The 21,931-nt window shown below is 43.5% G+C and overlaps 1 protein-coding gene across 1 annotated transcript in view; it reads right to left on the bottom strand.

The window, feature by feature from the left end:
• The window catches only part of LOC142760519 (uncharacterized), a 77,657-nt gene extending 57,035 nt beyond the window's left edge, over positions 1-20,622 (bottom strand). The window contains exons 1-2 of the mRNA XM_075863718.1: positions 19,810-20,622; positions 18,442-18,923 (exon numbers count right to left, since the gene is read on the bottom strand). Coding sequence (XP_075719833.1) covers positions 18,442-18,923; positions 19,810-19,859 — 532 coding nt within the window. The 5' untranslated portion in view covers positions 19,860-20,622. The remainder of the gene's footprint in view (positions 1-18,441; positions 18,924-19,809) is intronic.
• Between the last annotated feature and the right edge of the window lie 1,309 nt (positions 20,623-21,931).

The raw sequence follows: 21,931 nt of genomic DNA on the forward strand, positions 1-21,931 counted from the left end.
CCGGTGCGGGGGTCGATGCCCGGTCGCATTCGTGGCTGCTGCCCGGTCGCAATTTCGATCGCTGCGACCCCTGTAGCGGCAGTCGCCTGGGTTCCCGGGGCACCGGGCAAAAGATCTGGGGCTTTGGCCCCGGAGATGGGGTGCATGCGACGCCCCTGATTGACACATTACCACAAAAACACAGCTGTGTATTTCCATGCACTTCTATGTGGAGACAATGATATCATTATACTTTTAATGATATCATCAACAACTAATTTTGTGTATTAATCAGAAGCTTAAATAGGCTCTGTCACCACATTATAAGTGCCCTATCTCCTACATAAGGAGATGGGCGCTATAATGTAGGTGACAGTAATGCTTTTTATTTAAAAAAACTATCTTTTTTCACAACGTTAGGAGCGATTTTGGTTAATGCTAATGAGCTTTCTTAATGCCCAAGTGGGCGTACTTTTACTTTCGACCAAGTGGGCGTTGTACAGAGGAGTGCATGACACTGACCAATCGGCATCATGCACTCCTCTCCATTCATTTACACTGCACTAGCGATATAGTTATATCACTATGTGCAGCCACATACACAAGCCATAACATTACTACAGTGTCGTGATAATGAATACACATGATCATCCAGCCTGGACATCATGTGTACTCAGAATCCTGACACTTCTGACTCTTTTTTGTGAGATTCCGGCAAGTGAAACCAAATCTCGCGAGATTACGGAGCTAAACGAGATTTGGTTTCACTTGCCGGAATCTCACAAAAAAGAGTCAGAAGTGTCAGGATTCTGAGTACACATGACGTCCAGGCTGGATGATCATGTGTATTCATTATCAGGACACTGTAGTAATGTTAGGGTTTGTGTATGTAGCTGCACATAGTGATATAACTATATCGCTAGTGCAGTGTAAATGAATGGAGAGGAGTGCATGATGCCGATTGGTCGGCGTCATGCACTCCTCTGTACAACGCCCACTTGGTCGAAAGTAAAAATACGCCCACTTGGGCATTAAGAAAGCTCATTAGCATAAACCAAAATTGCTCCTAACGTTGTGAAAATAGATAGTTTTTTTTAATAAAAAGCATTACTGTCACCTACATTATAGCGCCCATCTCCTTATGTAGGAGATAGCGCACTTATAATGTGGTGACAGAGCCTCATTAAATGAAATATAAAAACATGAATTGAATTGCATATAAATGAAACTTCAAAACTTCCAATGATATTCTATGATGGCAATTAAAATATTCTTATCATAGTGATGTAATGAGTGAGGAAAAAATTGGGAAGAATTAATTGAGTTATTTATTTTTGAATCTACATACTTAATGATGTCTGTTTGTTTTTTTGGGGGATGGGGTGGTTAGACCTTTGTTATTATGTGAAAATAGAAAAATAAATGTGAGATAAAAAGACATTGCTTTTATTTTTGCGTAGCCTGAGTACACTTGGCTGAATGACAGAGCTGAACTGTCATGGGATACCTTATTATTTTTGCGTTGGCTGAATACACTTCATTGGTATTATCAATGAAAGCTTTGTGTGTTTTTATTTAAACATTTGATTGTCATTTTTAGATTTTAAAGTGAATGCACTTTTGAAGGACCTTTAATGAATGCAAAAGCCCACACTAAAAAATTTGATATTTATTTTACCGAGCATTTCCTAGAAAATCTAGAAATATTATATAAATAAGCAAGTTAATGGATCTAGAAAAAAAATATGGCCTTCTTCGCTCGGGAGCAGGCAGTCATCTTATCCTCCCAGCTACAGTGAAGGAAATAAGTATTTGATCCCTTGCTGATTTTGTAAGTTTGACCACTGTCAGAGACATGAATAGTCTAGAATTTTATTTGCTAGGTTAATTTTACCAGTGAGAGATAGATTATATAAAAAAAAAACCTGAAAATCACATAGTCAAAATTATATATATTTATTTGCATTGTGCACAGAGAAATAAGTATTTGATCCCCTACCAACCATTAAGAATTCATCCTCCTCCAGACCAATTACACGCTCCAAATCAACTTGGGGCCTGCATTAAAGACAGCTGTCTTAAATGGTCACCTGTATAAAAGACTCCTGTCCACAGACTAAATTAATCAGTCTGACTCTAACCTCTACAACATGGGCAAGACCAAAGAGCTTTCTAAGGATGTCAGGGACAAGATTATAGTCCTGCACAAGGCTGGAATGGGCTACAAAACCATAAGTAAGACGCTGGGTGAGAAGGAGACAACTGTTGGTGCAATAGTAAGAAAATGGAAGACATAAAAAATGACTGTCAATCGACATCGATCTGGGGCTCCATGCAAAATCTCACCTCGTGGGGTATCCTTGATCCTGGGGAAGGTGAGAGCTCAGCCGAAAACTACACGGGGGGAACTTGTTAATGATCTCAAGGCAGCTGGGACCACAGTCACCAAGAAAACCATTGGTAACACATTACGCCGTAATGGATTAAAATCCTGCAGTGCCCGCAAGGTCCCCCTGCTCAAGAAGGCACATGTACAGGCCCGTCTGTAGTTTGCAAATGAACATCTGGATGATTCTGAGAGTGATTGGGAGAAGGTGCTTTGGTCAGATGAGACTAAAATTGAACTCTTTGGCATTAACTCAACTCGCCGTGTTTGGAGGAAGAGAAATGCTGCCTATGACCCAAAGAACACCGTCCCCACTGTCAAGCATGGAGGTGGAAACATTATCTTTTGGGGGTGTTTCTCTGCTAAGGGCACAGGACTACTTCACCGCATCAATGGGAGAATGGATGGAGCCTTGTACAGTCAAATCCTGAGTGACAACCTCCTTCCCTCCACCAAGACATTAAAAATGGCTCGTGGCTGGGTCTTCCAGCACGACAATGACCTGAAACATACAGCCAAGGCAACAAAGGAGTGTCTCAAAAAGAAGCACATTAAGGTCATGGAGTGGCCTAGCCAGTCTCCAGACCTTAATCCCATCGAAAACTTATGGAGGGAGCTGAAGATCCGAGTTGCCAAGCGACAGCCTCAAAATCTTAATGATTTACAGATGATCTGCAAAGAGGAGTGGGCCAAAATTCCATCTAACATGTGTGCAAACCTCATCATCAACTACAAAAAAACGTCTGACTGCTGTGCTTGCCAACAAGGGTTTTGCCACCAAGTATTAAGTCTTGTTTGCCAAAGGGATCAAATACTTATTTCTCTGTGCAAAATGCAAATAAATATATATAATTTTGACAATGTGATTTTCTGTTATTTTTTTATATAATCTATCTCTCACTGGTAAAATTAACCTAGTCTAAAAATTCTAGACTGTTCATGTCTTTGACAGTGGGCAAACTTACAAAATCAGCAAGGGATCAAATACTTATTTCCTTCACTGTATCTCTCTGATGGACTTAAAGAGGCTCTGTCACCACATTATAAGTGGCCTGTCTAGTACATAATATGATTGGTGCTGTAATGTAGATTACAGCAGTGTTTTTTATTTACGACCTATTTTAGCTTTATGCTAATGGCTTTCTTAATGCCCAACTGGGCGTGTTTTACTTTTTGACCAAGTGGCCATTGTGGAGAGAAGTGTATGACGCTGACCAATCAGCATCATACACTTCTCTCCATTCATTTAAAGCACATAGTGATCTTACTAGATCACTATGTGCAGCCACATACACATACATTAACGTTACTCAAGTGTCCTGACAGTGAAAATACATCACTACCAGCCAGGACATGATGTGTATTCACAATCCTGACACTTCGCTAACGTTTGTGTGTGATTTACAGCCCAGAAAGCGTACTCTCGCTGTAAATGTCAGTTTACTTGCTGTGCTGTAAATTAACCACAAGCGTTAGCAAAGTGTCAGGATTCTGAATAGACATCGCGTCCTGGCTGGTAGTGATGTCTATTCACTGTCAGGACACTTCAGTAACGTTAATGTGTGTGTATGTGGCTGCACATAGTGATCTAGTAAGATCACTATGTGCTGTGTAAATGAATGGAGAGAAGTGTATGACGCTGATTCTCTGTACAACGCCCACTTGGTCAAAAAGTAAAACACGCCCAGTTGGGCATTAAGAAAGACATTAGCATAAAGCTAAAATAGGTCATAACTCTGTCAAAAATGATTGTTTTTCTAAATAAAAAACACTGCTGTAATCTACATTACAGCGCCAATCACATTATGTAGGAGATAGGCCACTTATAATGTGGTGACAGAGCCTCTTTAAAGTGGCTCTGTCACCACATTATAAGTGGCCTATATTGTACATGATGTGATCGGCGCTGTAATGGCGGTAACAGCAGTGTTTTTTATTTAGAAAAACGATAATTTTTTACGGAGTTATGACCTATATTTGCTTTATGCTAATGAGTTTCTCAATGGACAACTGGGCGTGTTTTACTATATGACCAAATGGGTGTTGTGGAGAGAAGTGTATGACGCTGACCAATCAGCATCATACACTTCTCTCCATTCATTTACTCTGCAGATAGCGATATAGCTATATCGCTATCTGCAGCCTCATATACACACACACACACACACACACTAACATTACTGCAGTGTCCTGATAATGAATATACATTATCTCCTGCCAGGACATGATGTGTATTCAGAATCCTGACCACTTCTGTAGCGTCTCTGTGATTTACAGCAGAGCACAGCGAGATCTCGCTGTGAATGACAGCTTACAGTGTAATCTCGCGAGACTACGCCTGCTATCCTGTAAATCACAGAGACGTCATGTACAATATAGGCCACTTATAATGTGGTGACAGAGCCTCTTTATGTAACCTGCATACTCTGATCATGCTTTGTAGACCTTTCTGCAGGCCACCTTCAGGCTTTTTAAGCTGCTTATAACATGCAAGAATTGTGTGGCTTTGTAATGGTGGGGGTAGGGAAACGGACAAGTGAGCCCTAATCTACCCGCCACTCTGTCCCTGCCTACTTGCAACGACCCGCCCTAGGTGACGGGGTACAACTGGGCGGCGGTCCCTATGCTCAGTAAGTGCACAAGACAAACAGACAAGGGTACACAAAGCTAAGGGAAATGGAGCAGTTGCCCACGGCAACACCGTGAGCAACAAGAGTGGTGAACGAGCCGAGTCAAACCAGGAGTGTACGAGGTACCAAACGCAGAGCAGGAGAGTAGTCAGTAAGCCAGGGTCAGTATGGAGCAGGATCAAATAGTTAGAAGCTGTAGCTGGGCCAGGAAACCACACGAGAAGAATCACAAGCAAAGGAGGAACAGGAAAGGCAGGTATAAATAGACAGAGGGTGGGAGCTAGCTCCGTCTGACCAGGCTGCGATAGGCTCTCCCACTCCTAAGCCTGCCATCCTGAGTGGTGGAAGAAGGAGTCAGTCTCAGAGACATAGACTCAGTTGCAGACTGATTACCTATGGGCGTATACACAGAAGTTGTGCCTGGCAGATCCTTTACAGTACCCCCCCTTTTATGAGGGGCCACCGGACCCTTTCTAAGTGGACCTGGTTTATTGGGGAAACGAAGGTGGAACTTCCTGACCAATACCCCAGCGTGAACATCCCGGGCGGGTACCCAAGTCCTCTCCTCAGGCCCGTATCCTCTCCAATGGACCAGGTACTGGAGGGAGCCTTGGACCATCTTGCTGTCCACAATCTTGGCCACCTCGAATTCCACCCCCTCAGGGGTGAGAACGGGAACAGGAGGTTTCCTCGAGGGAGCCAAGGACGGGGAGCAGCGTTTAAGGAGGGAGGCATGAAACACGTCGTGTATTCGAAAAGATGGGGGCAACTCCAGTCAGAAGGAGACAGGATTGAGGACTTCAATGACCTTATACGGCCCAATAAACCGGGGAGCAAACTTCTTGGACGGGACCTTAAGGCGCAAGTTCCTAGACGATAACCACACCAGATCCCCGACCATAAACAAGGGGTTAGCAGAACGTCTTCTATCAGCCTGAGTTTTTTGTACGCTCTGGGACGCCTCTAGGTTCTTCTGAACCTGGGCCCAGACTGTGCACAGTTCCCGATGAACGACCTCTACCTCGGGATTGTTGGAACTACCAGGTGAAACGGAGGAGAACCGTGGATTAAACCCAAAATTACAGAAAAAGGGGGAGACCCCTGACGAGTTACTGACCCGGTTATTAAGGCAAAATTCGGCGAGGGGAATGAATGAGACCCAATCATATTGACAGTCAGAGATAAAACACCTTAAATATTGTTCTAGAGATTGATTAGTCCTCTCAGTTTGGCCATTAGTTTCAGGATGGAGGGCAGAGGAGAAGGACAGATCAATCTCCAACTTTTTACAGAAGGCTCTCCAAAACAATGAAACAAATTGTACCCCTCTGTCCGAAACAATATTGACAGGGACCCCATGGAGACGCAGGATTGTTTGACAAACAAGGTAGCTAACGTCTTGGCATTGGGTAGTTTCTTGAGGGGCACAAAATGGCACATCTTACTAAAGCGGTCTACTACAACCCACACCACCGACTTGCCTTGAGATGGAGGCAAATCGGTAATAAAATCCATGGAGATATGGGTCCAAGGTCTCTGGGGAATGGGCAAAGAACGTAGTAAGCCTGCTGGTCGGGACCTTGGAGTCTTGGACCTAGCACAAACTTCACAAGCGGCGACGTAGGCCTTAACGTCTTTAGGCAACCCAGGCCACCAATAGTTTCTGGCAATGAGGTGTTTGGTACCCAGGACGCCTGGATGACCAGATAGTGCAGAGTCATGATTTTCCCTAAGTACCCTTAGCCGGAATTGCAGGGGAACAAACAGCTTGTCCTCAGGAAGGTTCCCGGGAGCTGAACCTCGATCAGCCGCAATTTCAGAGACTAAATCAGAATCAATAGAAGAAATGATTATACCAGGAGGCAAAATACAAGCAGGATCTTCCTCCGAAGGAGGGCTGGCCTTAATATTTTTAGACCCAGCCCTATAGGTAACCAAAAAGTTGAATCTGGTAAAAAATAGCGCCCATCGAGATTGTCTCGGGTTTAGTCTCCGGGCAGATTCTAGGAAAACCAGATTCTTGTGGTCGGTAAGGACCGTTACCTGGTGCCTAGCCCCCTCCAGGAAGTGGCGCCACTCTTCAAATGCCCATTTAATGGCTAAGAGTTCGCGGTTGCCAATATCATAGTTACTCTCAGTCGGCGAAAACTTCCTGGAGAAGTAGGCACAGGGACGGAGATGGGTGAGGGACCTGGTACCCTGGGACAAGACAGCCCCCACTCCCACCTCGGATGCGTCAACTTCCACGATAAATGGCTCCATTTGGTTGGGTTGAACCAGCACTGGGGCCGAGATAAAGCACTTCTTAAGGACCTCAAAAGCCTGGACAGCCTCAGGAGGCCAGTGAAGGAGATCAGCACCTTTGCGAGTGAGGTCCGTAAGAGGCTTAGCGATGACCGAGAAGTTAGCAATAAATCTCCTGTAATAATTAGCGAACCCCAAGAAACACTGTAACGCCTTCAGGGAGGCAGGTTGGACCCATTCCGCCACAGCCTGGACCTTGGCGGGATCCATGCGGAATTCATGAGGAGTGAGGATTTGACCCAAAAATGGTATACCCTGTACCCCAAACACACATTTTTCGGTTTTCGCAAACAGTTTGTTTTCCCGAAGGACCTGGAGCCCCTTCCTGACATGCTCAATGTGGGAGGAAAAGTCCTTGGAAAACACCAGTATGTCATCAAGGTACACTACAAGAAATACCCCCAGGTAATCTCTTAAAATCTCATTTATGAAATTCTGGAAGACCACAGGAGTATTACACAACCCAAAGGGCATGACGAGGTATTCGAAATGACCTTCGGGCGTGTTAAACGCAGGCTTCCACTCATCCCCCTCTTTGATGCGGATAAGGTTATACGCCCCCCGTAGATCAAACTTAGAGAACCATTGGGCCCCCTGAACCTGATTAAAGAGATCAGGAATCAAAGGAAGGGGATACTGGTTCCTTACAGTGACCTTATTCAAGTTACGGTAGTCAATGCATGGCCTAAGACCACCATCCTTCTTCCCTACGAAGAAGAAGCCAGCACCTACCGGAGAAGTAGAGGGGCGAATGTAACCCTTGGCCAGGCATTCCTGGATATACTCTCTCATGGCTTCACGTTCGGGACAAGAAAGATTAAATATCCTACCCTTAGGGAGCTTAGCTCCTGGTACCAATTCGATAGAGCAATTGTATTCTCTATGAGGAGGTAACACTTCGGAGGCCTCCTTAGAGAAAACATCAGCGAAGTCCTGAACAAACTCATGTAGCGTGTTCACCTCCTCAGGGGGAGAAATAGAATTAACAGAAAAACATGACGTCAAGCATTCATTACCCCATTTGGTAAGCTCCCCGGTATTCCAGTCAAACGTGGGATTATGCAACTGCAACCAGGGAAGGCCTAAAACCAAATCGGACGATAATCCCTGCATCAATAGTACAGAGCACTGCTCCAAATGCATGGAGCTAACAAGGAGTTCAAAAACAGGGGTATGCTGAGTAAAATAACCATTAGCAAGAGGAGTGGAGTCGATACCCACTACCGGGACAGGTTTAGGCAAATCAATCAAAGGCATAGCTAGAGACATAGCAAATTTCACAGACATGATATTAGCAGAAGACCCTGAATCCACGAAGGCACTGCCGGTAGCAGACCTACCACCAAAAGAGACCTGAAAAGGAAGCAAGATTTTATTATGTTTCATATTTACGGGAAATACCTGTGCGCCCAAGTGACCTCCCCGATGATCACTTAGGCGCGGAAGTTTTCCGGCTGCTTATTCTTACGCCTAGGACAGGTGTTCACTTGATGCTTTTCATCCCCACAATAGAAGCAGAGACCATTGTTCCTGCGGAACTCTCTACGTTGTCGGGGAGACACAGAGGCCCCGAGTTGCATAGGTACCTCCGAGTCTTCCGTGGAAGAGCGAAGCAACGGGACCTCGGGAGGCATCATGGGGGAGTCAGAGGGGAAAACACAAAAACGTTCAAGTTGTCGTTCCCTGAGACGTCGGTCAAGTAGTACCGCTAAAGCCATAACCAGGTCTAGGGAGTCAGAAGAGGGATAGCTAACTAGCAGGTCTTTCAGGGCGTTCGACAGACCCAACCTAAACTGGCACCTTAAGGCAGGGTCATTCCACAGAGAAGCTACGCACCACTTCCTAAAGTCAGAACAATACTCTTCAACAGGTCTCTTACCCTGACGTAAGGTCAGCAGCTGACTCTCGGCAAAGGCAGTCCTGTCAGTCTCGTCATAAATGAGTCCGAAGGCAGAAAAGAAATGATCAACGGAGGAAAGTTCAGGGGCGTCAGGAGCCAAGGAGAAGGCCCACTCTTGGGGCCCTTCCTGGAGCCTGGACATAATTATACACACCCGCTGGCTCTCAGAACCTGAGGAGTGAGGCTTTAAGCGAAAGTAGAGCCTACAACTCTCCCGAAAGGAGAGAAAAGTACTCCTGTCCCCTGAGAACCGGTCAGGCAACTTGAGGTGGGGTTCAAGAGGTGAGGGGCACTACCATGGTAGCGTCAGGCTGGTTGACCCTCTGAGCCAGGGCCTGGACCTGTAGGGAGAGACCCTGCATTTGCTGGGCCAGGGTCTCAAGGGGGTCCATAGTAGTGTCAGGGACCAGGGTAGACTAGGTATATGGGCTTGTGATTATGTAATGGTGGGGGTAGGGAAACGGACAAGTGAGCCCTAAGCTACCCGCCACTCTGTCCCTGCCTACTTGCAACGACCCGCCCTAGGCGACGGGGTACAACTGGGCGGCGGTCCCTACGCTCAGTAAGTGCACGAGACAAACAGACAAGGGTACACAAAGCTAAGGGAAATGGGGCAGTTGCCCACGGCAACACCGTGAGCAACAATAGTGGTGAACGAGCCGAGTCAAACCAGGAGTGTACGAGGTACCAAACGCAGAGCAGGAGAGTAGTCAGTAAGCCAGGGTCAGTATGGAGCAGGATCAAATAGTTAGAAGCTGTAGCTGGGCCAGGAAACCACACGAGAAGAATCACAAGCAAAGGAGGAACAGGAAAGGCAGATATAAATAGACAGAGGGCGGGAGCTAGCTCCGTCTGACAAGGCTGCGATAGGCTCTCCCACTCTTAAGCCTGCCATCCTGAGTGGTGGAAGATGCAGTCAGGCTCAGAGACATAGGCTCAGGTGCAGACTGATTACCTATGGGCGTATACACAGAAGTTGTGCCTGGCAGATCCTTTACAGGCTTACCCTGGCCTTTTCTCGTTAAAGCGGACTTACTGTATCAAGGTTGAATATTATACAAATTGTACCTATCTCAAATTTTTTTCCAGAATCCAAGTACCTCCTTTCTCTGATGAACACCTCTGCACTGGCATGTTCCCGGGCTCCCAGACAATGGGATTAGCAGCCATTGATTTAATGTACTAGTAGAGGGACTTGACTAGGAGTGCCTCACCAGTTGTGATTATTATGCAATCCTCTATACTGAAATACCAATTGTTACTACTGGGGATGAAGTTAGCAGTCCACTCCCATGCTCAGCTAAGTATACAGAAGGGGCTTAGAAGACACTTGCTCTAACATTTATTTGACAGTTTTCTTGTTTCTTTGCGGTCTCTTTCAAAAGAACAAACTTCGTCTTTTTTTACACTCGACACTGCTTAAAATGTATACTTTTTATCATTGATTTGGTGGGTGGGTACATTGTCCACTCCCCTCTTTGCGGTGGTAATGGAATTAAGAGCTTTCTAACATGCATAAATTACACCATTGATATCGCATTGAGTAATATATTACTGTTCTTCTGTAAAGACGTTTGATCAAGTTAGTCTGCTACATGGTCAAGGACTTGAATAGACCATTTCCATGTTCTTTAGCTAACTCTGTGTTTTGATATTAGTATAACATACAGTATATTTTTGTACCCATACTACTCTATTGGTTCTGGTAATGTTACCAATGAGGTACCTGATTTCAGCTATACTCTGCCAAGTATCTGTCATCATTATGCAATTTTGTCATTGTATGATTTTGCACTTTTACTTTCTGTAATTGGCACCATTGAAAAAAAAAAAAAAGATTAAAAAAACGATAAAAAAATAAATAAATATATATATATATATATATATATATATATATATATATATATAAAAAGTCTTTCTCCACTCCATAATTTGATTATGTATTTATATAGGAATAATAGAAAACTCAGAGATACATTGCCTACCCAAATACAGCAAGTTGTTCAGAGTACAGAGAGACACATTACTAATAGATAAAAGGATGACTTAGTAAAAAAAGATTTGCCCTTTGCAAAAATTTTACTGTACTAAAATATATGACAAACTAGACAGAAAATATAATGCGACATGTAGACTGGAAAATTGTAAAAGTGTACAAATATTTTTACCCTTAATGATAATGTTCATATTTAATTTAATTTCTTCACAGATGGCTTTCAGCTGTATGTCAGACATTTCTGCAATAATTGGCTCCTTCTGCACAAACTCTCATCAGATTAGTCAGATTCCATTAGGGTAATTTGTGTATTTTAGCAGTGTATCTACTAGTGTTTACTGGAATCTCTGCAGTATAATCATTAGATATCATGAGCAATTTACAATATCAAGAATAATCCAATAAGTCAATTGCCTGGGTTTCATTTGTCAAGTGGGGCACTTCAGAAATAAAATGACAAATGTCTGGGAATAACATGATTCCTTCAGTACCCAGATTATTAAATTACCTTATTATTCTATCACAGTGACTTTGCAACAAAGCATTTAACAGATCTTACTATAACAATCCCTGTATAGGTACTTTGTAAGAGATCATACAAAATTATTAATATTGGATCTCATCATGTACAAGTAACTTAAAGAGGCTCTGTCACCAGATTATAAATTCCCTATTTCCTACATAATCTGATTGGCACTGTAATGTAGATAACAGCAGTGGTTTTTATTTTGAAAAACGATCATTTTTGAGCAAGTTATGAGCTAGTTTAGATTTATGCTAATGAGTTTCTCAATGCACAACTGGGCGTTTTTTAACTTTTTACCAACTGGGCGTTGTACAGAGGAGTGTATGACGCTGACCAATCAGTGATCAATCAGCGTCCTGCACTTCTCATTGTTCCAGCCCAGCTTATTTCACTGCACAATCACACTGTAACAATGGGCTGGAACAATGAGAAGTGTATGACGCTGATTGGTCACTGATTGGTCAGCGTCATACACTCCCCTGTACAATGCTCAGTTGGTAAAAAGTAAAACACGCCCAGTTGTCCATTGAGAAACTCATTAGCATAAATCTAAACTAGCTCATAACTTGCTCAAAAATGATCGTTTTTCAAAATAAAAACCACTGTTGTTATCTACATTACAGCGCCAATCACATTATGTAGGAGATAGTCAAGTTATAATCTGGTGACAGAGCCTCTTTAACATAAAACCAAGGGACAGGAAGAATCCTAGACTTATTTGTCCTCAGCTACTGTATTTCCAGGATATTGAGAAAGGAGCTAATAGATGGTCCCATAAGGGTAAGGGCATATCTATAGGGAATACAGAGGTATCAGTCATACCCAGGCCTGGGTGCCCAAAGGAGCCCATTTGTCTCTCTACCACATCACAAGACACCATTATTATTGATGGCACAAGGTAGATGGGCAGATCTGTTACAGGGGTTTCTAAAATGAACTTCTTAAAAAAGGCGAATACCCTTTCGTTCAGCAGAAGACTCCAATTGGCCTACAGACCACCTTTTACCTCCTTAAAGGGGAATTCCAGTTTAAGAAATTATATACTTTTTCTATAGAGAAAAGTTAAACAATTTTCTCATAAACTTTCTGTATCAATGCCTTACAGTTTTAAAGAGATCTGCTTGCTGTCATTTGATAGGAATCTTCATTGTTTACCTCTAAAAAAAAATCTATCCTGGTCATGTGTTGTACAAAAAGTTAAGTTGGGTTAGCCATTTTGTTTTGATTGTTTCAATAAACTACCTTCTTCAATTGCTTCATGGTCCCGTTCTGGTGTCCATATGCCCACTGTAGGCTTTTTTGTTCTGATACTTTTCTGTCATAGATATTAACTAAGGCCAATTTGAGTTTTTTCATTTTTGTTTTTTCCTCCCCGCCTTCCAAAAGCCATAACTTTTTTAGTTATTCGTCGACATAGCCATATGAGGGCTTGTTTTTTTGTGGGACAAGTTGTAGTTTTTCATGGCACCATGAACTGGGAAGCTGAAAAAAATGATTTGTGGTGTAAAATGGGCAAAAAACAGCGATTATGCAATTTTTAGGGGGGTTTTGACTTTACAGTGTCATCAGGAGGTAAAAACTACATATACACCTTATTCTACAGATTGATACAATTACGGCGATACCAAATTTATATGTTTTGCTTTATGTTTTACCCCTTTTAAAAAAAAAACAAAAAAAAACTATTGGCTAAAATAAATTACATTTTTGTGTCGCCATGTTCTGAGCCATAACTTTTTTATTTTTCCATCAATTTAGCAGTGTGAGGTTTTTTTTACGGTGTTCACCGTGCGGGTTAACTAACACTATATTGAGATAGTTCTGACTTTTACATATGAGGTGATGCCAGTTATGTTAACTTTTTTTTTTTTTGTTACATTGCTTTAGGGAAAAAGTAGCAAAAGTGTTTTTTTTTTTACATTTTTATTATTTTTATTTTTTTTGGAACATTATGAAAAACTATTTAACAGTTTTTTTCCTTTTTTTTATTAGTCTCACTACGGAACTTGAACCATCGATCGTTGCATCGCTTGCATGATATACTGCAATACTAATGTATTGCAGTAAATCGCTATACGGACTGTCACCTTTCAAACCCTGCCAAAAACAGCAGACCTAAGTTCCTTCATCAGGCCCCCAGGCTGCCATAACAACCATTGTCACCGACCGATCGTGTCCTGGGGGGGCAATGACGCGTTGGAGTGGGGCGCCCCCTGATTGGAGCAATTTAAATGCCACGGTCGCGATTGAACGTGGCATTTAAGGTGTTAAACGGGTGGAATCAAAGTAATCTTTTATTCCTCTCGTTGTAGTTAGGTGTGGGCTGTATTACACAGCCGTCACCCACTGAATATGGAGCGCGCTCAGCCCATGTGCCCGCTCCATACATCCCCTTAATGGCTGTCACGTGCTAGTACGTAACATGTCGTTAAGGGGTTAATGTTATTTGTGCTACAGTTGCTCTTCTATGGGATCGGACAAAACGGTCTAGGCTTCCCTCCTCACACACATCAATGAGCCTTGGGCACACATGACCCTGTCACAAGTTCACCGGTTTTCCTTTTTTGGACCAATTTAGAAAATTACTAAACACTGCATGTCTGGAACACCCCACAAGATCTGGTGTTTTGGAGATGCTCTGCGCCATACATATTCATGTTTTCAGTACGGGACAGTAGTTCCACGGGGAGGCAGGGACTCCTAGCGTCATACATAACTATGATGCTAGGATCCCGGCTCACTGCAGTGTGTTCGGACCGGGACTTGCGGCCGAAATACGTTCCGTCCTTTACAGACCGAACATGTTCGTGTGAACCCAGCCTAAGCAGTACCAACGCCTCATGCACCCGACCGTAAAAACACGGACCATACCACGGTCCGCGTTTTACGGAGCCATTCGGTTCTATTGGTTACGGACACCTTTCCGTAGCGCTACGGATGGGTGTCCGTGCCGTAGAACCGTGCCGGGAACTATGGAACATGTCCTATTTTTTGTATTTTACGGGCCGTGCTCCTATACTTTGTATCGGTGCACGGCCCGAAAATGCGGGCGGCCGTGCCTGCAATCGTGGGCTGTGATTACGGGCACGGTCATGTGCATGGGGCCTTACTCCTTAGAACTTTTGGTGACCTCCTGACTGGTGAATATATATGGATTATTACTGTGTGAATTTAATAGGGGTATACAGCGGAGCAGACACTCTCTCACCTTCTGTCTCACACATGGGTAAGTCCTTTGATTTGACCAGTCAACCCTATGCTATGCATTGTCTTTGATTTCAACTGTGGGGTGGTCTATACAGTGTTGGATATTTGCTTGCCCATATACCATTGTGTGTAGCAGTTTGTGAGTGCGGTCTCCGTAACTTCTCTGGAGTCATACTTTGTTGGTTCATTTTTTAATCTATATGTTGTTTGTCCAAATAAAATTTATAATTTTTTATATATTGATACATTGGCGTTAAAGGCTCTTTTGTCTCTTTGTGCTATAACTATCTGTGTATGGAGCTGCCTAGATGATTTTGGGGGGACAGCGGTGCTTTAAGCAGTCTCCAGCCGTTAACACAACTCTGTTTGGAGTCTATATATTTACTTTAATTATTTTCTGTCCAAAAATGTAGATGCCATAAAATGCAACTATTAGATATCATGGGGAAATCAAGGGGGAAGCAAAAAAAAAAAGAGTATGAAATATGAGTTTAGTGTTTATATACATATACAAATGTAATTAAAAAATTATCTTTTATTTGTACTGAATAGATCAAAAAAGTATAACTACCTATTGTTCTCGCCATAAACAAGCTAAGATTGGAAAATATGGGTTCATTTCCATTATGTTTAATCTGCCTGATTCACATAATAACATTTATAAAACCAATTTTAATGGCTTATCATAGCTTTGTCAAGAAGCTGGCCTGGGAAATATATAATACAAAACAATAATGTTTTGATCCCCGCAAGCTGTCCTTCCTTTTCATGGAGTAATAAATGTTGTCGTTATGATGTTTATATAGAGATGTTGCATTAATAGAAGACTTTATTGCTGAAACCCTATAAAATTTATTTTTATGTTCAACAAGTGTAGATTGTAAAAATGAAATACTCTCAAATAAATACAAAAAAATAACCTTCTTTGTATTATTTTGTATAATGGATCCATTAATGAAAAGATTGAAGATCATGCTGCACAATAAACAAATACTACCACTGTGTATTTGAATAGAAATACATTTCTGTCAGATTTCATCAAATACCGCTTTACATCAGCCCCGCCATAAAACTAATGAACCAGAAAGACCCTGCGAAAATTAACCATGGTGTTTTCTCACTCATGAAATAATCATTTATGTATGTCTTTTGCATTGAAACGTTAATATTATGGAACCTAATCCCGAAATTAGAAATTTCCACTGAATGAACAGGATGCCTGGCAAGGAAACAATGTGACAATTTGTACACATATACTGATTTACTGTTCTTCTGAGGCTTATAAAAACTAGAGCCCATCATACCACACATTAAGGCCTCATGCACACGACCGTGGTGTTTTTCTGGTCCGCAAATTCCAGGACCGTGTTCCGTGGAATGTCATCCGCAGTTCATCCGTATGTAGTCCGCAGTTCATCCGTATGTAATCCGCAAAAATGCGGATGAAAAAAAAAAAAAAAAAAAAAAGGACTTTTAAACAGGATGCCAAAAGCTTGGTCAAACCCCCTAAGAAGGTCACATGATCGCTCTGGAGCCATTTCCTGCTGCATTTTCCCTGATCTTTGCTTTGTGCGAGTTCAGTGAGATTGCGCTGCTGATATAGCTGTGGTTTTTGTCAGTTTACTCACTGCGAACATGTCTTCGGATGATGTGGATGATGTACTCCTGTACTGGCTCCTCTCCAGGCGATTTGGACAGCAACCACCAATGCTGGACGAAGAACCGAGGAGGAGGAGGAGATATTGGGTTCACCCCATTATCTCACAACGGCTTAGGAAGGGGCATTTTAACATGCTGTACTCAGACCTGCGGCAGCACCCGGACAAGTTCCTCAGCTACTGCCGTATGTCCGTGCAAACTTTTGACTGTCTGCTGGCGGACCTTCGTCCTGGACTGATCTTCCAGGACACCACCATGAGACGTTGCATTTCTCCAGAGGAACGCCTGATCGTCACTCTGAGGTAAGAAAACCTAAATCCCCTTCTACGACATGTCTCTACCCTGCAAACAATATTAGTATACTTGTCCCCTGTTCATATTGCCGCCTTGCCACCGTGTTGCAGATATTTTTCCTGTCTGTGCATATTTTGATATATATGTTTTTTTTTTTTTTACAGATTTCTTGCTACCGGCAACTCCTTTGCCTCGCTACATTTCCATTTTCTGCTGGGGTGCTCCACTATTTCTAAGATTGTCAGGCTTACCTGCGAAGTCATCTGGCAGCGACTTCGAGCAGCAGTTATGCCAAAGCCCAAGCCAGAGGACTGGATTCGGATTGCCGATGGCTTCTTCCAATCAGCACAGTTTCCCAACTGTGTTGGTGCGCTGGATGGTAAGCACATCCGCGTAAAAAAGCCTGCTCACTCAGGGTCTCAGTATTTTAATTATAAGCAGTTTTTCTCGGTGGTGCTGTTGGCCTTGGCTGACAGTGACTATCGGTTTATAATTGTCGATATTGGGGCCTATGGAAGCTCTGCGGATGCTGGCATCTTCAGGGCTTCCAGAATGGGTGAACGGCTAGCATCTAACCAGCTCGACCTTCCGGAACCTAGACAGCTTCCAGGATCTACAGGACCACCAGCACCCTTTGTCATTGTGGGTGATGAAGGTTTCGGACTGTCCCCTCACCTGATGCGTCCATTCCCTAGGCGTGGCTTAGATGAACAGAGGCGCATTTTTAACTACCGCCTTACACGTGCAAGACGGTATGTGGAGTGCGCCTTCGGAATTCTAAGCTGCAAGTGGCGTGTGTTCCAGAGCTCCATTCAGATGAATCCTGAAAATGTGACAAAGGTTATCCAAGCCTGTGTTGTCCTCCACAATTTTCTGAGGATTCATGAGTCGGCAGTGGACGCAGAGCTGAACCATTTCTCTCCTAATTACATCCCTTTGGACTACACACCACATAGAAGACCTGGAGTGTCTGGACTGGCAGTCCGTAATGTGTATACAGACTATTTTGTATCACCTGAGGGAGCAGTTCCTTGGCAAAGGGATGTGCTTTGTCTGCCAAATTAAAATTTGAGAGGGACTGTTGTATTTCCGGTTTATGTTACAAATGTTAGTAGTTAAAGTTGCAGTAGTAGAGTAGGGACTCGCAAGAGAATGAGGACCCTTGACGCGGGTTGCGAGCTAATGTATTTCTGTTTTTTTTTTTTTAATTCTTTATTAATTTAAAAAAAAAAAAAAAGCGATTATTTGCATTTGGCAGAAATGCAGACCAATACCTCATTATGTTTTGCAATAATAATAAAGACAAACACATAATTAACTATAAACGTATTTTATTTCTTGCATAAAATAGTGTCAACAAACATAAACAAAACTATGTTATATAAGTAAATTATAAATTGTAGAAGGATTGCGAAGGTGCAGGTTCATGATGTGGTCGTGGAACTGACTCCCCCTGCTGCATGTGCCCATACTGTTGCTGAGAAGGTCCTGGCATGCCATAAACTGAACGATCGACACTGAATAGCGGCATTGAGTCAACATATGACGGATGCTGGATGCCTTGCGCGGTTGCTGCAGGTGCTGGAGGGACACAGTTGAAGGTGCTTGCATCACACCCCCGTCTATGAAACTCGATGGCCTGATGCATTGCACGTGGGTCAGGATGTGTCGCAAATATTTCCACGACTTCCATTAGTGCTGTTTGGCACCTTATCTGTCTGGAAATTGGCACTCTTTTAAGAATATTAGAGAGAGCGCGACAGAAGGTGCCCTCTTCAGTTTCAGTAGCTCTTTTCTCTAAGTGCTCTAATACACGCAAGTCGACTTCCTGCCTTGGCTCTGTACGTGTTGGACCTTTGGCAGAACGTCGACGTTTACCTCGGGGGATAATTTCTTCCTCCGCGGCACAGACTGGATTATCCACTGTTGTTGGTTCCGCTGTCACAGGAGTGGAAGTGGACCTAGCAGTCCCCAAAGCTACGTCAGGCTCTTCAATTTGAGTCTCATCAGAGTCTTCTTCTTCCTCCAGATTATCCTTGGTTCTGTTTGAAAATGAAAACATAATGTTAGGGAATTTTTGTAGTAATTTAACGTCATGTCTACAGCTGGGCAAATACACTATGTATGCATCACTACATGCAGAGCCCTAACTAGGAAAGACAGGGCCGCATAGCAAACTTTTGACTGGGGCCATCCCTCCACTGGGTGTAACCCCCCCCCCTTGTAGATAGTGCCTTTTTTGCTGCCCCCACCCCTGTAGATAACGCCATACAGCCCCACACTGTACACTGTATGGCATTATCTACCGGGGTACTATATGGCGTTATCTATAGGGGGACTGTACGGCGTTATCTAGTGAGGGGGATGTATGCCGCTAACGCCATACAGGCCCCCCTCCCCGCCCCCCGGACAAATGCCACCTATAGTGTGTCCTATAAATACATGCCTTATCGCTGGCAGCGATAGGGTGAAGGGGGGACTGAAAGTCCCCTTAAGTTCTGTCGTCTGCACATCTCCCAAAAATTGAAAGGAGCGCTGGTTATGTATGCGCACAAGCACGACTTTGGCTCCATTCATTTTGACGGAGCTGGCGAAAGTACGAGGTTTGGGATGGAGAAGTTCAGGGTACTTTCTGGCCCCCGTTCTCCCTGTCAATGCCAGCGATCACACATGTATCCCCGATTCAGTGGTTAGCGGATACATGTCTGTTGTTTAATGTCAGAGCGGGGAGATACCTCCCTGCTCAGCCGTAGTGTTCAGTTGCGTCCCGCTGTAGCCGTCATAGCGGCTGCTAGCGGAGCCTCCGGACATGGTGGAGTCCCCTCATGCCGCGGTCCCCGTAGCAGTCGCTACGGCTGCTACAGCGGTACTTACACAACTGGCTACATGGGCAGACTACAATGGTCAAAGTATATAAGCAATACTTACGGGCCAACCTGCATTACATCAAGAAGAAACGAAAGTTGTTTGGTGTACATGTATGGCTTTTTTTTCAGACGTCCGTCTCCGCTCTTCCCCTTGTCATTTATCTCACGCTTGAATTGGTCTCTGCACGTGTTCCAGCGTGTTTTGACGTTTTCGACTATGATATAAAATAAACCAATCACAGATCAAACATCACCCGTAATTTCAGACGTAAAGGCATGTGCTGGCGCTTTAACGCAGCGTCCTTTACGGACGTAAATGATTTTCATAGGAGCCCATGAATAACGGCTCCAATTATGGCACAAGAAGTGACAGGTCACTTCTTTGACGCGGGCGTCTATTGACGCGTAAATATACACGCCGCTTGAACACACAAACGTCAGCCCATTGCTTTCACTGGGCAGATGTTTGTCAACGCTATTGCAGCGTATTTAGCGTGCGTAATAGAGGTCAAACACCCACTAATTACGTCGGTAATTAGTGTGTGGGAACATACCCTCATAGTGACATGTCACGTTTTGATCGGTGCTGTTCAGAGCCATGAGACCCCCACAATCTCACGTGCACTTCTGCAGCTTCATTTCAGCGATTGGTGGGTGTTTCAGTGATCCAACCGCCAAACAAAACGTCAGGCATGTCATTATGACATGACAGGAGTACTCAGAAACCGCATCAAGTTGTGAAACTTACCCATGCGCTTCTTTTGCACTTTAGTTGCCTTCTCCCACTCAGGATGCACCTCACTGCAGACCTCCTGCCAGGCAAGATCTTTCATATTCCTGTCTGCATATTCTTCCACCCGCTTATTCCACAGACAGGGCTTGTGCTGGACCAGGATGATTAGTTTCTCTACGTTTATTGAAGCCATGCTGCTCTCTGCTGCTCTCTGCTGCTCTCATGCACTCCAGACTTCACGACGACAGAAGTCATTTCCGGTCGGCGCCTAGCAACACTTCCGCAAATCCGCAAACTGCGGATGACACACGGCGGTGTATCCGCAATTTCCACGGGCCCATTGACTTCTATTGGCATGTCCGCACCGCATTTGCGGCCCATAATAGGACATGTCCGGAGTTTCTGCGGCACGGATGTGCGGACATGTGGAGACCCGTGAAAACACGGATAGTGTGTATGGGCCCATAGAAATGAATGGGTCCGCAATTCTCCCGTGGATTTGCGGGGGAATTGCGGACGCAAAAACACGGTCGTGTGCATGAGGCCTAACTATATATAACTTTAAAGGAGTAGGGAAGAAAAAGGAATCTCTGAAATCATTGCAAGTGCAAAGGTCTCATATGTTCCTTAACTTATATTGCACTACCATTGATCTCCGGTAACATCAGTGTCAACTGGCAGCTTATTTTGTATGGTAAGATGTAACATCTATTTGTATGTCTAATGAGCCCCAGAATCTAAAGGAACATTGTACCTCCTGCTAAATAGTGTTTGAGTAAACATTTTTCTTTTAAGCTGAGCACCCCCTGCACCGGTCATCTCCTGCCTTCAGTTACTTACACAAAAAGAAGCTACCTCCCTTGGTATGAAAGATTAAGCCCCTCACAGCCCTCTATCAGAGATCCTAAAATTGACCCCTTCACTGCCCTAGATCACCGAGGATCCTAAACTCAATAGCGTAGTCGACTACGTTATTGTTTTCGTGAAAAAAACTGAAAATTTACGGAACGGAAACAAACAGAAACCCAATGCAACGGATTCATTACCATTGAAATCAATGGTAATGCAAATGGAAGCTATAGTTTCCGTTCAGCTTTCCATTCATCAGTTCCTCTGACGGAAAGGTTGAACGGAACTGATGAACGGAAACCAAACGCTGATGTTAACAGGCCCTAATGTATAAAGCTATACATGAATAATATAGGTGATGTAAGAAATGCAAACAATATTTGTTTGAGCAAGTTTCATGCAATACAGTGGAATATTCACAAATTTTAGCTGTATTGATGATGCTGAGCAATAAGAATAAAGACTGAGCTAGAATCACCTGATAATTATGATGAAACTTTTTTCCTAAGCACTTTATATATTAATGTATATAGGCAGTGATTCATAGAACAATGACATAGTTTAGCATAGTAGCAGCTGGTAAGAGATATGTACTGGAAGC

Source organism: Rhinoderma darwinii, chromosome 4 (assembly GCF_050947455.1).
Source record: "Rhinoderma darwinii isolate aRhiDar2 chromosome 4, aRhiDar2.hap1, whole genome shotgun sequence".
Taxonomy (NCBI): Eukaryota; Metazoa; Chordata; class Amphibia; order Anura; family Rhinodermatidae; genus Rhinoderma; species Rhinoderma darwinii.